The sequence below is a fragment of the Onychomys torridus genome, chromosome 1 (genome assembly GCF_903995425.1).
Source record: "Onychomys torridus chromosome 1, mOncTor1.1, whole genome shotgun sequence".
Lineage (NCBI taxonomy): Eukaryota > Metazoa > Chordata > Mammalia > Rodentia > Cricetidae > Onychomys > Onychomys torridus.
Genome location: NC_050443.1, coordinates 176,677,164 through 176,691,968, shown reverse-complemented (window position 1 = coordinate 176,691,968; position 14,805 = coordinate 176,677,164). Strand labels below are relative to the sequence as shown.

The 14,805-nt window shown below is 43.6% G+C and overlaps 1 protein-coding gene across 2 annotated transcripts in view; it reads left to right on the top strand.

Annotated features, from left to right (window-relative positions):
* Positions 1-4,139: 4,139 nt before the first annotated feature.
* Ablim1 (actin binding LIM protein 1) overlaps positions 4,140-14,805 on the top strand; it is a 291,354-nt gene continuing 280,688 nt past the window's right edge. Inside the window, exon 1 of one of the 2 annotated variants that reach the window (XM_036173639.1) lies at positions 4,140-4,531. In XM_036173639.1, the coding sequence (XP_036029532.1) occupies positions 4,519-4,531 (13 nt within the window). In that variant the 5' untranslated portion in view covers positions 4,140-4,518. The remainder of the gene's footprint in view (positions 4,532-14,805) is intronic. The other variant, XM_036173682.1, reaches the window with a different exon arrangement.

Below are 14,805 nucleotides of genomic sequence, written 5' to 3'. Positions count from 1 at the left end.
GTGGGTTCATGTGTGCATCCGTCCTGCTGTGGCTGGGAGACACTGCTTCTCTGGAGTCCACCTCTGGCTCTTAGATTCTTTCTGCCTCCTCTTCCACATAGACCCCCAGCCTTGAGGGGAGGGTTTGATGAAGCCATCCCATTTAGGGCTGAGTGCTTCCAGGTCTCTCACTGTCTGCACACTGTCCAGTGTGGGTCTCTGTGCTAACCACCATCTGCAGCAAGAAGCTGCTTCTCTGATGAGGGCTGAGCGCTGCGCTGCTCTGCTCCGAGTCCCAGCCTGATGTCTCCTTCATCCATCTTAACCATTTGTGTGTGTGTGTTACCTGCCTCCTAAACTTTCAAAGCTTTCTTCCTTACAGTTTTCTCTGCCACATCCTTTGTCCTCCTTTCTGTTCCTCCTATCCATTAGATTTAAAATTCTGACTGGAGTTTTGTTTCTGCTTTCTTCTTTTTTATTTTACTCAGTCATTTTTGGTAGTCTACTGGCTTGGTGATATATATCTGTCATTATAATACTGTATGTATTTTACCCCTAATTTATATTTGCTGCATGGGAATTGTAATCTCTGTCATACTTAGTATCTATACCTGCTGTTCTGACTGAGTTGTACCCAGAATTGATTATTTTCATGTGTATTGATGATCTTTGAACTTTGCATCATTTTTGGTGGCTTTTACTCTGTGGAAATTGTTAGAGTTTACATTGAGAATGCTTTAAAAATATTTATCCCCTGCCCTGTGTGTGTGTGTGTGTGTGTGTGTGTGTGTGTGTGTGTATCGACACAGAGGTCAGAAGAAGGAGAAGGAGTCATCCCCTGGAGCTGGAATTACAGGTCATTGGAACAGCTTACATGGGTGCTAGAACTGAACTCAGGTCCTCTGAAAGAGTAGCAAGTTCTCTTGACTGACTTGCCATCCCTCCATCCCTTAGGATGCTTTTATAAAGTAGAATTTTGCTTTGTTTCTTTGAGAGTCTGAGATTCCACCAACCTGAGGTCATCTAACCTCCTCTTTTTTTTTTTTTTTTTTTTTGGTGGTGGTGGTGGTTGTTGTTGTTCTTGTTTTTGAGACAGGGTTTCTCTGTGTAGCTTTGTTGCCTGTCCTGGATCTTGCTCTTTAGATCAAGTTGGGTTCGAATTCACAGAGATCTGCCTGGCTCTGCCTCCAGAGTGCTGGGATTAAAGGCGTGCATCACCACTGCCCGGCACCTAACCTCCTCTTAAGGCCTGACTGAACAAATAGCCCGAGAGTCACCCTCTCTACTTTATATGATAGCTGAAATCTGGTCTCCCTTGTTTGAATTCCTCATTGTCTGCTACACAGAGGGTATTAAAAAGGTGTTTGATGCAAAAGTATTAAGTATCCTTTTTTTTAAACTAGAAGTTATGCATAAAGCAGAATTATTCTCACACTTGTGAGAAGTTCAGGTTAAGAATGAGAAGAGATAGAGAGCAACAGCCAAAAGCTGTGGGAGTGAAAAATCAATATTCAATCACTTAAAGACAGAAAGCATGAATAATGCTCAGTAGCTCCCTTCCATTCAAAGTTGAAAGTGTAGTTTTGGCAAGAGTCAAAAGTAACTAACCATATTTTCCCCAGACATATTGGACAGATTGGAATAAGTTTCTTCTTTTGGTCAATCCAAACTCCTCTAGTTTATAGTATAAAATTTATAGTATAGCATTTATTAATCTTTAAAGTGGCACTCATTATGTTTCCAAAGATTTCTTGTTCTTTCCAGCTTGCTTGCACAACAGTTATGATTTCAGAAGAGACTGTCTTGATTCTTAGAGGTTAGGAGAATTAGTTCTTAGATTTCTAACATTACAGATATTCTGGAGCATGACTGACTCAGGGCATTCCACAGTAGCATTGCTGCATATTACAAGTCATTGGGGCTGAGGAGATGGCTCAGTGGTAAATGCTTACCCTGGAGTGCTAGAACTTGTATTCAGGCCCCCAGAGCCCACATAAAAGCTGGTATGGTGGCATGTGCCTGAATCCAGCACTAGGGGTGTGGAAGGGACAGGTAGATCCCATCCTCCAACCAGGAGAATGGAAACAGTGAGCTCCAGGCTCAGTGAAGAGAGCCCATCTCAAAAATAAGGCGGAGGGCAACAGAGAAAGACATCTGATCCAACCTCCAACACCCATCCATGCACCTATGTTCGAGCATGTGTACACACACACACACACACACACACACACACACTAAACAAGTAAAGATATATAAACTAACCACATATATTTTAAAACTTGGAACTGATACTAAACTTGAAGATAAAATCCAACTAATAGGAAAACTTACTTTTAGCTAATAATAATCTCTAACAGTAAACCTATTTTTTAAGTTGCCAGGTCCTGAGTACACATGTCCTTCAGTGTCCACTAGTTCCAGTGTCCTTTGGAGTGGATAGTCAAAAATTAATTAAATTTATTAAATGTTGTCACAGATGTGTGTAAACTGTACATTTCTGCCTGTGTTTTTTAAAACATTTCCAGCTTAGTTACAATAACTAATGCAATGTAAATGCAATATAAAATGATATATTAGGTAGTTTAGGAAAACCAGGGGGAAAAACATATCCATGATCAATACAAACACCATTTGTTTTCTTTAGACAGGTGTTGCTTTGTAGCCCAGGCTGGCCTTGAACTCATGATCCTCTTCTCTGGCCTTGGCCTCCTGGGAGCTGGGACTGCAGGCTTGTGCCTTTGTGTCTGACAGGATACACCGTTCTGTTTAATAGTTTTGGCTCACAGTTGGTGGAAGTTGTGGACTACACAGCTAACTCGAGGGCTGGCTGCACTTGCTCTCTGCCTGAAAACACGGTGTACATTGCCTTATTCCAGACATAGTTAGGAGCATATTGTATGGCCATCTGTGTGGTCTATTCCAAGAATCTTAAGGACATGAGGGTAAGATCTGCTTGTACTGTATCTATCTGTGGTTGCACAATGAGGTCACCAGGACCAGAATGACAGCAGCAGATGAAGAAAAGGACTAGGTATTGTCACAAGGCCACGCGTAGACAGGCACCCCGTTTTGGGCCCTCTGTTCCTGTAGGACATCCACTATAATACATGTTCTATAACATACTTGCAGAATTAAGTCAATTCAGCAGGACTGCAACATTCATGGAGTTTTTACAGTGCTTTGGGGGAAGAGAAAACACTCAACACAATCATTAAACAGCAACACAAAACAACATATTTTAAGCAGTTGTGTGTTGGGCACAAATAGGCCTTTCTGAAAACATGTGGAAGTTGAGAGGTCAGTGGGCACTGAAGAAGGTGAGACATTTTATGAGATTGCTTATAGGGTAATTCAGGTGGAGAGGAAGGTGTTTACAAAGAGTAGTGAGGATGAAGAAAGGTGGTGGACAGAAAACATCGTTATTGAGAAATGTCAGCAGACAGAGTAGTCATGTAATGTGTTTGAGGAGTAGGTGGAGGTACTCAGGTGGGACAGGCATGTGCAAGGTACAAAGGTTCTTAACATTTCAGGAGATGCAAGCTCCTTTGGACATGGGCATGCCCATTTTCACTACTGTGGACCTACTACCTGACATGGGCTAACTCAGGTGATAAGAATTAGTAGTGAGCTGAGGCTGGAGGGGAAGAAAGGCATCTTGAGCCTGGAGCAACTGGACTGTGATCCGTTGGCTACCTTTCTGTCTAAAAGGCAGGAGAAGGGATGTTGTCAAGGCGACAGACAGCGAGTTGATTTTAGTCGCTGAGTTTAGTGGTTGCTATTGAAGTTTGCAATTTTCTTTTCTCATTATGACTTTTTTCTAACACTTCCCTCCCCATGGATCATATGGTTGGGCTTTCTCCAATTATCCACTGATTATTTTCCCTAGAATTGTGTCCACCTGTTCTTTGAACATTTCTGAATTGCCGGACCTATTATTATGAACTGCCAAAGATGCTGGACAGTCAGAGTCAAACCCCCTCAGGTGTCCATGGAATTCTTCCTCCAGTCAAGGGCAGCACTCACGCAAGGCATAGAATCACTCCTAACAATGTCTCTCCGGGACCAAGACTGGAAGCTGGAAAGCATTCACTGACAACCATCCTTCCCCCAACCCCCCACCCGCATCATCATCATCATCATCATCATCATCAGGGACTCGGGGCCAGAGTGTGGACGACGCAGACCCCATTACATGCCCCACCTTGCTCAGGAACAAAGCTCTGCCCGGCTCGATAGCCAAGAGGGCACCGTGCGTCCCCAGCACCCCCTGGACCCGAGTGGGCCCGGCCTGCCTGCGGGCACCGGGCGGGGGAGACGGCCCCGCCCAGCCGGTCCTTGCTGTCAGCCGCGCCGCGCCCTGCAGATCCAGCCTGCCCGCCGGGCCGCCCGGAGCGCCGCCGAGCAGGTGTCCTGCGGGAGGCGTCCGCCAGGGCCGGGAGGCGCGCGAGCCTGTGTGCGCGTCTCGGGATCCTGTCTTCCCCACGCCCTGCCCTGCGGGTTTCTCCTCTCCCTCCGGATTCGGCTGCAGCTGCCTGAGCCATGTCCACCCGAGGTGAGTGGGGACCAGGTGGCATGGTGTGCGGACCCAGCGCCCGGTCTGGAGCAGGGGGCACTGGGTAGGTGCCCGAGGGCAAGGGGCTGTAAGAGCCGCGCTGGCCCCAGCCGGGCCTGAAACTTTGGCAGCGGCTCCCGGAGCTCCTAGGCTGGGAAAAGGAAGCGAGTGCCCTTGACCTTGATCGCCGGATGTGGGCGAAGCCTGAGGGCCAAGGTCCGGTGCCCAGCCCACCTGTACTAGCTGCGCGCCTCTGGGCTGGGAGGGCGTGGGGGATGGGCTGGCCACTGCCAGTCTTGCTGAAGAGCTGTGGAGGGACTGGCTGGGAGGAAGAGGCATTTTTTCCTCCTTTCTTGTTACCATTTTGTAGCACAGATATGGAAGAAATCCAAGGCTTGATGCAGCAAGATTTAAAGCTGCAGGGTTCATAATCCATCAAAAGCAGTAAATTTACCTGTACTAACCCTTGCCTGGTGTCCTCTTTCTCGTCCCACCCGTTTTGTTTTGGAGCAGAAATAATTACTGCAGTGAAATGGAAGGATGAAAAAGAAAGGAGGAAAATCAGAATTGCTTTTCAGGCAGGAGTGAAGGGAATGTGTTTCTTGCCATCTGGAGCCAGCAATGATGCCGGGGAGAGTAAGTTAGTCATAGCTCAGTGGCTGCTACTATGAGTGAAATATTAAAGAGATCAAATCATTGTGCAGCTTGCAAGCAATTAAAACGAAGTGGCTTGGTTGCTTTGTCATAAGCATTGAAGGAAAATATTGATTATTTTTAGAAAGTGTATTTGCAAAGCAGTAACTTCGACATCTTTGACTCCCCTTGAAGCAACTTGTGACAGGTTGCAGAGCTGGTCTTTAAACTCGGAGGCTTTGGCCCTTTTTGGTAAGGGAGAAAGTTAGGTATTCAATTACATTGTTAGATAATTAAGCTCTCCTTTTTCAGGGCCATGCTGGGGATTATCATAAATAATCTCTATTCAGAATGCTTCAAATCCATCTTGTGGAATCTGATCTTGGCTGATGATTGTTCACCTTCCCATCTAGAAATGGGATCGAGGGGCCAGGATTTACGTTTTAGATGATCAGGCTGTAGAGGTGACCTGAGGCCCCGAGTTATGACCAACTTAATCATGGCCAATGTTTTGTGTGTGTTAGGGTTGGAGGAAGGAAAAAGGATGAAGCATGTATGGAAAGCACTTGATGACCAGGCTCTCCTGTGTGGTCCCAGGGACTCTGGTCCTGGGAGTCTGAACAGTGTTCTGAAGACCAGGCTTTCAACCCTGACCTTTGTACTTACTAGAGACAGCAAGGGGCACGTGGAGAAAATGTGTCAGAAGTTGTAAAACTCTCTTGGGTGAGAGACTGGTTAACTTGGTTTTAGATACCACTAAAATCCCTTCCGGCAAAGCCTCACTAACTGTTGGTGCCCACTGACCACTAGGAACCCTGATATGTCCTGGGGAGCATACAGTCCACCAGAGGACATCATCAGTTTCACATGGTGTCTGTGGTTTATCTGGGATGTCAGATAGAGATAGCCCAGTGGCTAAAAGGGGCTCTAAGTCCTGGATGGAACCTCCTTTCTTAGGTATTTCTGAGCCTATCTTCAAACAGGATGGTTTCCTGTTTCCCTTTCAAACCCATGTGCTGATGTACAAAGACAGTCTCTATATGATGACCACCATCTGGCCTCTATGGTTAACTAGTGGCTAGCTCTGCCCTCTGATCAAGCAAGCTTTATTTGTCAGAACACAAACAAATATCACACAACACGCATGGTGATAATTGTGTTGGTTAGTTTAACTATCAACCTGGGATTATTGGGAAGAGAACCTTTTTGCTGTTGTTGTTGTTGGTTTTTTGAGACAGGGTTTCTGTGTAGCTTTGGTGCCTGTCGTGGAGCTTGCTCTGTAGACCAGGCTGGCCTCAAACTCACAGAGATCTGCCTGCCTCTGCCTCCTGAGTGCTGGGACTAAAGGTGTGTGCCACCACTGCCCGGCTGGGAAGAAAATCTCAAGGGATTATCTAGATCAGGTTGGCCTGTGGGCATGATTGGGGGGCAAGAATCTTGATTATTAATTGATGTAAGAAGCCACACCTGGGGTACTGGAGGTACTGCTTCATGGGCTGGGCCCTGGTTTGTGTGAGAGTGCAGACAGGCAGCTGAGCATGAGGGAGCACTCCAGCACGTTTATTCTTTCTCTTATCTTGGTTGTGGAGGTGGTGTCTTATGTTCCTTGACTTCCCCACAGAAATGAGCTGTAACCTGTGATCATGAGTCCTTAAGTTGCTTTGGCCAGAGCATTTTATCCCAGCAACAGTAATGAGATGAGCGAAGGTCTTGGGTCCAGTAAAATCTGACTGAGCTTGCAGGGGAAAACATCACACCAAATACTAGTTTCTGAGCCTTATTATTATTATTATTATTATTATTATTATTATTATTATTATTGTCAGACACTTCACATCTGTTATATAACCTCATCCTTTAATAGCACAAGGAGCAGGTACTAGCTTTACCTCCCCATTTTACAGAAGGAACTGAAATTTTGGGAGTTTTTATGTTCAGTGCCCACATCTCATGGGCTGCTAAGTGGGAAATCCTGCTCTCTGTCCAACGCTTTCTGACCCGAGTCCTTTGATTGGAGCATTCACAAACATCTTCACAGGTATTTTGTGATGTCAAGGGGAGGGAAACATGACTGCCTTGCTTCATGACAGTCATTTGACATCTCCATTCTGTCTCCTCTGTTTGAGGACCAGGTCATAGAGGTTATCAAAGTCCTAGGGTTTTTATTATTTATGTCTTTGCAAAGTATTTTTATTTACATGAGTTGAAACAAAATTCTAAATGATGAGTAGAGCATGTGCTTGGTGAAATAGCTCCTCTGGGATTTCAGAACTAGGAGTGTCCCTGCGTTTGGCCAGTTCTGTATCTGCTGCCATCTCTACATGTGAAGGTAGAGACTAAACCCCAGGATCAGAACGTTAATGTGTCTGTTTAAATATACAGATAATAAGCAGTAGAGTCTTTAACCCTTGGGGGATATAAATCCCATTGATCTAAAAAGATTAGTGTCTGTACATTTTTAGGATCCAGCATTGCAGGTAAAAGTAAAACACCCCAGAAACACTGACATAAGTTGGATTTCAATAGGAAAACAACTTCATTAAAAAATTTAGAGAAGAATCATGCACTTGTTTGCTATTTAAGACATATGGAGCATGCACTACAATTAAATCCACTATTAAACTAACAATTGGTATTTTTAACTTTCATGGCAGTGTAAGTTAAGCTGTTTCCTCAATGGTTTCTTCAAATAGTCTCATTGTACGTTGAACCAGGGATGAGGAGGGAAGGTGGCTGGCTTGGCTAGCTCACAGGCAGGGATGAGGCAGGAAGGTGGCTGGCTTGGCTAGCTCACAGGCAGGGATGAGGAGGTTGGGAAGTTGGCACTTTTTTTCTTAGTATATTTGTCTTAGAGTTTCTGTGGCTGTGATAGATACATGACCAAAAGCAGCTTGGGGAGGAAAATGTTCATTTCATCTCACGTGTCCTGATCACACTCCACCATGAGTGGAAATCAGAGCAGGCACTGAAGTGGAAGCCATGGAGGGGTGTTTACTGGGTTACTCCTCATGGCTTGCTCAGCCTGCCTTCTGTTGCCCCCAGGATCCCTTTGCAAGGGGTAGCATTGCCCACAGTGAGCTGGGCTTTTCCATGACAATCTTCAGTCAAGAAAATGTACCACAGGCTTGCCCACAGACCAACCTGGTGAGGAAATTTTCTCAGTTGATGTTTTAAAATGATTCTAGCTTGTGTCAAATTGTCATAAAACTAGCCAGCATGATATCTTCATGGGATTTTTTTTTTGGAGAAGCAAGTAGCTATGTTGTAATCAATTGAGACAAAAATCCAATAAAGGAAAAATGCATATTTTATCCTACTCAGTTACTTCATTAGTAATTCTCAACTCAATTCTAGTTGAGGATGTAGACTTTTGTCCATCTAGCAATACCTATTTATTTTTTATTTAGACAGGGTCTCATGTACCCCAGGTTGGCTCAAACTCACTATGTGGCCTAAGATGGACTTGAATTTCTGACTGGTCCACCTCTCACTCTGGAATGCTGATTTTACAGGCGTGGGCTCCCAGGCTTGGTTTCACACACTATTGATTATCAGACCCACAGTCTGATGCATGTTAAGCAAGCAGTTGAGCTCCCTCAACACGCATGTATTGAACACCTATTATGTATTAGCAGTTGGTTAATTAACAGACCCCATATGTTTGTGACAGGCATGTTTCTTGAGGTTGTACAAACTTGATAAAATTAATACTTTCATATTCTCTGCATTGCTGCATTCTCCAAATAGTCCCTAGAATATTAACTTATTGAATATTTTTGTCTTTGATGTCTATAGTATTTTTTCTTGGTTTTTTTTAAAGTTTAAGATTATTTGTGGGTGGATTCAATGAATTTGTTTATCTGACTATCAGTATTTCTGCATAAAGTAACTACAACAATAAATAGAGTTCTCAGGGAACTCACAGTGCTTTAGGGAGAGACAAATGTTTAGAAAAGGGTTTCCAGGTGCAGGTAGATAACAAGGGATGAGGGGATGCTGGGTACACAAAGGAGTGAGTGGCCCTGTTAAGCTGCAGGGGAGGACCACAGGGTCATTGGGGCTTCTCGAACAGGATTGTATTCTTGGAGAGCAAGTTGGATTTACATGAATGAAGCAGGATGAGATGGAGGGAAGGGGGCATGAGAGAGAGAGAGAGAGAGAGAGAGAGAGAGAGAGAGAGAGAGAGAGAGAGAAATAACCAAAAAACGATGGGCCTGGGAAGCATGCTGGCGCAGGCAGGCGGCTGGCTTGTCTGGAGAAGCAGATCTCAGTGGCTCCCTCTCACCATGTCACCTGCCTAGGGATGGTGTTGTCCACAGTGGGCCGGGCCCTCTCACATCAATCATCGATCATCAGTCTAGACAATTTCTCACAGACATGGCCACAAGCCAGTCTGATAGAGACAGTTCTTCAATGGAAGTTCCCCCAATCCCCCCCACCCCTCCCTCCCATCCAGGTGACTGTAGGTTCTGTCAAGTTGCCAATAAAACTTAACCAGGACAGATATAAAAGAGAATCCACAATGAAAAGAATGTTTTCTTCTTCCCACCATCCAAGAATAGAACTGACGTATATCAGAAAATTTCTTGAGGCAGTGTAGTGGATGATGGACGCTGTCAGTCTGTCAGCCTGAGGTTGGTCAGTGCTGTTTATTGAACCTTCCTTCCGAAATACTGACTACAAATTCCCCTTAGGCCTGTACAGAGGATGCTAATATGCTAATTAAAGAAAGCCTCCAAAGGTGGGCATGGTGACCCATGTGCTTGTAATCTCAGCACTTTGGAGGAAGGTCAGGAGCTCAAGGCCAACTTGTCTATAGTGAGTGTCAGAACAATCTAGGTGGAGGGGGGAGGTCTGAGACCCCGTCTCAAACAAAAACCAACCCCCCAAACCAAAATAACAACAGCAAAAAGAAAACTGTCCATCTCCCCTCCCCTGCAAAGCAACAAACAAAAGGTAGAATTTGGGTCAATGGCTGCATACCTGATTGCAGATTAGCTATATTAAAATTTAAGGTTAAATTCTGGGTTATCCATTTCTTCATTTCAACCCAGAGCATTCTGGGCTATTGGCACGATCAGGTATTGCAACTATTACAGACTTATAGCTATATCTCCAACTAAAATCAAATTCATATAATGTCTTATATATAATATATAATTATGTGAATAATCTACATGATGGTATCTACTGAGATGGAGAAACTATTGTGGGAAGTTGATGTCTGGTGCTTTTGTTTCAATAATTAATTAATTAATCTGCAGTGCACATGCAAGGCAAAGCCACATTGAGCCACATCTCCAGATCCATAATTGTTTTTAATGTCAAGTTTTATATCCTCTAATTAATTAATTTTAAAAGTAGCTTTAAAATGTATACTTCAGTGTGTCTGTGTCTGTTATTATTATCATTGTTGTTATTAATGTTTTGAGATAGTTTCACTATGTAGCCAAGGATGGCTTGAAATTCACTGTTGCTCAGGCTGCCCTACAAAAAAAAAAAAAAAAAACCATGCTCTTCCTGCCTCCGCCCCAAGTCCTGAGATTACAAGTGTGCACAACCACATACGACTTGCTTGATTTTCTGCCAATATGGTAGGGGTTTATTTTCCCAGTATGTTGTATTATGGAGGGAATTATCTAACATGGACTTACCAACATATGAGGATTGCCCATTAAAAATAATTAGTGGGTGGGAAAGTCCTTATTTAGTAGATGAATCTATAAAGTCCTTTGTGTAATTGGATCTTTTGTATAATTATTAAAATCAAATAAAAGCCAGTGTTGTGGGTCAGGCATTCAAACATTATTTGCTAACTGGCTGGAGATCACATGATTCAAGCTTTTTGATTAGATAATTTTCTTTTAGGCTCAAAAAGGAAGTTATTTAGACTTTTAGTAAATTAAAAGAAACAGTCCTGTATTCTGTACAGCATGCTCTTCCTCCAGCTCCTTTGCACAGTACACTCTAGGATAATTAATGGTCTGTCTGTAGCAGCGGTGCAGTCAATTCTAAAATGCTTTTTCCCTGAAGAGAATATCCTGAAGTATGTTTTTAGTTAGGCTGACCCAAAGTCTTTACTCAACATACTGGGAATTCACACAAAAGCCTCCACAGTAGGGAAGGCTTCAGAGAACCGGAGGGTAACAATGGAGGGAAGTGAGGACGATGAGGCAAACAGCTATTTCTGGCTTTCGGCTCTAAAGAGAAGTGAACAGAAGGCGAGACCTGGGAATCCGGGCAAAGAGGAGGGAAGACAGACATCATTTTTAAATGTTAAAAAAAAAAAAACATAAAAAGTAGAAAAACAAAACAATGTTGAAGAGTTGGCATCTTTAATGGGTCCAGGGGTGTCTTGATCTCACTGTAAAATAAGGGACTCTTTATTTTTGCTCATTGAACTATTTGAGTGAGTAATGCACATGGGTACCAGGGAAGGGCTGGGTTTCTCACCCACCATTCCTCTAGACCATTTATTTTAGGAGAGTATTCTGTGGTTCGGAGCTTTTATAGATCGTAGAGTTATAGTTAGGAAGAATGTGCTCGTTTATTTGGTCATTCAGGATGTGTTAGTTGAACTACTAGTGTGTGTTGAGGAGAGACAACCACCACTAAAATGCCTGCAGTTGCCGTGAGATGGCACAGTGGCGGATGGGAGGGCTGCAGGGGTGAGGACACGCGAAGCCATGATCTGTATGGGCTGACAATGGACAATGTTTGGACAGAGAAAGCAGAGAAGCAGCTGTGAAGACACCCAGTAGAGGATTTTCTAGGCACTGAATGTTCTTAGGTCTGTCTCACTTGTATGTTCAAGGACCAGCAGGGAGGGCCAGTGTGTCGGGGGGAGAGAAGGATGGGACTAATGTCAGGGAGCTAACAGGTGTCAAATTGGCTCTTGTAGGCCACTGTAAGCACTTGAGTTTGTTCAGTTAGACCCAGTGAGATGAGAAAGGACCCCTGGAAAGTTCCTTGGAGAGTTGTGACATGATTTGGTACTGCCTCAAACTCAGTCAACAGTGTGGATGATAGACCAGAGCGGGTGGGGCCGGAAGCAGGAAGAACACTAAGGGGCTACTGTGATGGATAGATGGAGCTGATGGAGAGAGTAGCCAGTGGGAAGCCATCAGAGTCTGAAGTCTTTCTAAGGCCTGTGGTGTGCTGTGTTCCCCAAATATTGTGCACTCTAATAAACTTATCTGGGGTCAGAGACAGAACAGCCTATCAAACATGAGGATAGGCAGTGGTAGCACACGCCTTTAATCCTAGCATTCCAGAAGCAGAAATCCATCTGTTCAAGGATACAGCCAAGCATAGTGACTCAAGCCTTTAATCCCAGGGAGTGATGGTAGAAAGCAGAAAGGTGTATAAGGCGTGAGGGCCAGAAACTAGAAGCATTTGGCTGGTGAAGCTTTTAGGCTTTGGAGCAGCAGTTCAACTGAGATCCGTTCAGATAAGGACTCAGAGGCTTCCAGTCTGAGGAAACAGGATCAAGCTGAGAAGTTGGTCAGGTGAGGTAGCTGTGGCCTGTTCTGTCTCTCTGATCTTCCAGCATTCACCCCATAACTGTCCTCAGGTTTGATTTTATTAATAAGACCTGTTAAGATTCCTGCTACAAAGGCCCTGCTGATGGGTTGGAAAAATGAATGGAAGAAAGAAGGGGGATCTTGAATACCTTCCATTTTCATTGTGAAGATTCAGGTCATTTTGTGGGATGGAAGAGGAGGAAAGAGGGAGGGGTCCTGCATTTCAGATGTATGAGTCTGGCATATCTCCTATTCCTTTGTGATGATATTTATTGTGAGTATTTGTGGATAGAAGGATTCCTCAGCAAGGGGAGAGATGCACCCAAGACCATCATCTGCCAATCAGTGTTTCATACAGAGTTTAGTTCAGGTCTTATTGATGCCAGAATATGCTCAATGTGTCACGATGCTGCCTGTTTGAGTCAGGCTGAAATTCACAATGAGGAAAGGCTCTCGATTCTCAACTGTCCATCCTTTCTTATCATTGGGTCATTTTCTGATCTTTTGAACAGAGCTTGGGGTTAAGGGAAAAAACATCATGTTATTCTAGAATCTACCTTTTTTCAATTTCAATATTGTTATCACTGTAAAAATGCCATGGAAACATGAAAAAAGATATCTTAGTATTCAGGCATTCATCTATTCACCCACTCACTCATTCACTCAGTCACTGTCCACAATAATTATTTGTTACTAACCAGGTTGGGGAGCTTCCACACTGATGGAGATGGGCAGCCTGAGTGTTTGTGACTAATCAGGTTGGGGAGCTTCCACACTGATGGAGATGGGCAGCCTGAGTGTTTGTTACTAACCAGGTTGGGGAGCTTGCACACTGATGAAGATGGGCAGCCTGAGTGTTTGTGACTAACCAGGTTGGGGAGCTTCCACACTGATGGAGATGAGCAGCCAGTCTAGAGAAGCCGCAGCACTGTGTGCCCACCAAGATGACACTGTCACATTTAAGATGAGGCACGAGGGAGGAAAGACACAGATTCTTCTAGATTGAATACTGGACTGAGGAATTCTTGATAAAGCAAGCGAAGTTTGAATGAGGATTTGAGGGAAGCAGAATTTACCAAACAGGGAAGTGCTGATAAGTATTCCAGGCATAGAAAACAGTATGTTTTTTTTTTTTTTTTTTTTTTTTTGTTGTTGTTGTTTTTTGTTTTTTTTGGTTTTTTTTTTTTTTAGAATTTTTAAAATTATAACCAAGCATATTGAACAATGGGAATAAAGTGTGGAAAGTTAATGGTAACATATTCAGACAGTATGAGCAAGGTTTAGATCCAACACTGAAGAGTATGGGAAACATAAGTCTTTGGAGAGACATGGAATGTTCTTAGATAACAATACTCAGTACTGTAAAAATGATGGATGTAGTGGTACATGCTTATTATCTCAGTTCCTGGAGGCAGAGGCAGAATGAACACAAATTCAAGGCCAGACTAGGATGCAGAGTGAGATCTTGTCTCAAAAAACAAAACAGGGCTGAGGTGGTGGCTCAGTGGTAAGAATGTTTGCTGCACAGCCTCAAGCCCTGAGCTCAGATCCAACACTCACATGAAAAGCAATATGGCTGTACGCATGCCTGTTACCTTGATGATGTGGGGGCTGAGGGCAGGAAGAATGCTGGGGCTTGCTGGCTGCTGGCCTAGCTTCAGTTTGTGACAGAGCAGGACCCCTAATATCTTCCTCTGGTCTTTGCACACATGTGTATGAGCACATACACCTGAACACACATGTTCACATATACTACACACATACCACACTCCCTCTCATACATTCATACAAACATACATACACAAACAAAATAAGCAAAAGTTCATTTTCTCCAAGTTTTTCCACAAATAAAATCCTAATGAGAATGCCAACAAAATCTTTTTGTTTTGTTTTGTTTTAGGGTTGTGAAATGATACTCCTGGTATTTGCAAAAATAAATGAGTTTTATTAAATGAAATAAATGAAAAATTTAGAGTTCTAATTATGGAAGATTATCCCTACCAAGTAGCAAAACATAATAGGAAACTGTCATAAGTGAGTGAACGCTGGAGTAAAGTTCAGCAGAAAATGGAAAATACTTGAGAACAGTAACAACTTTTTAAAAAAAATTATGGTAAA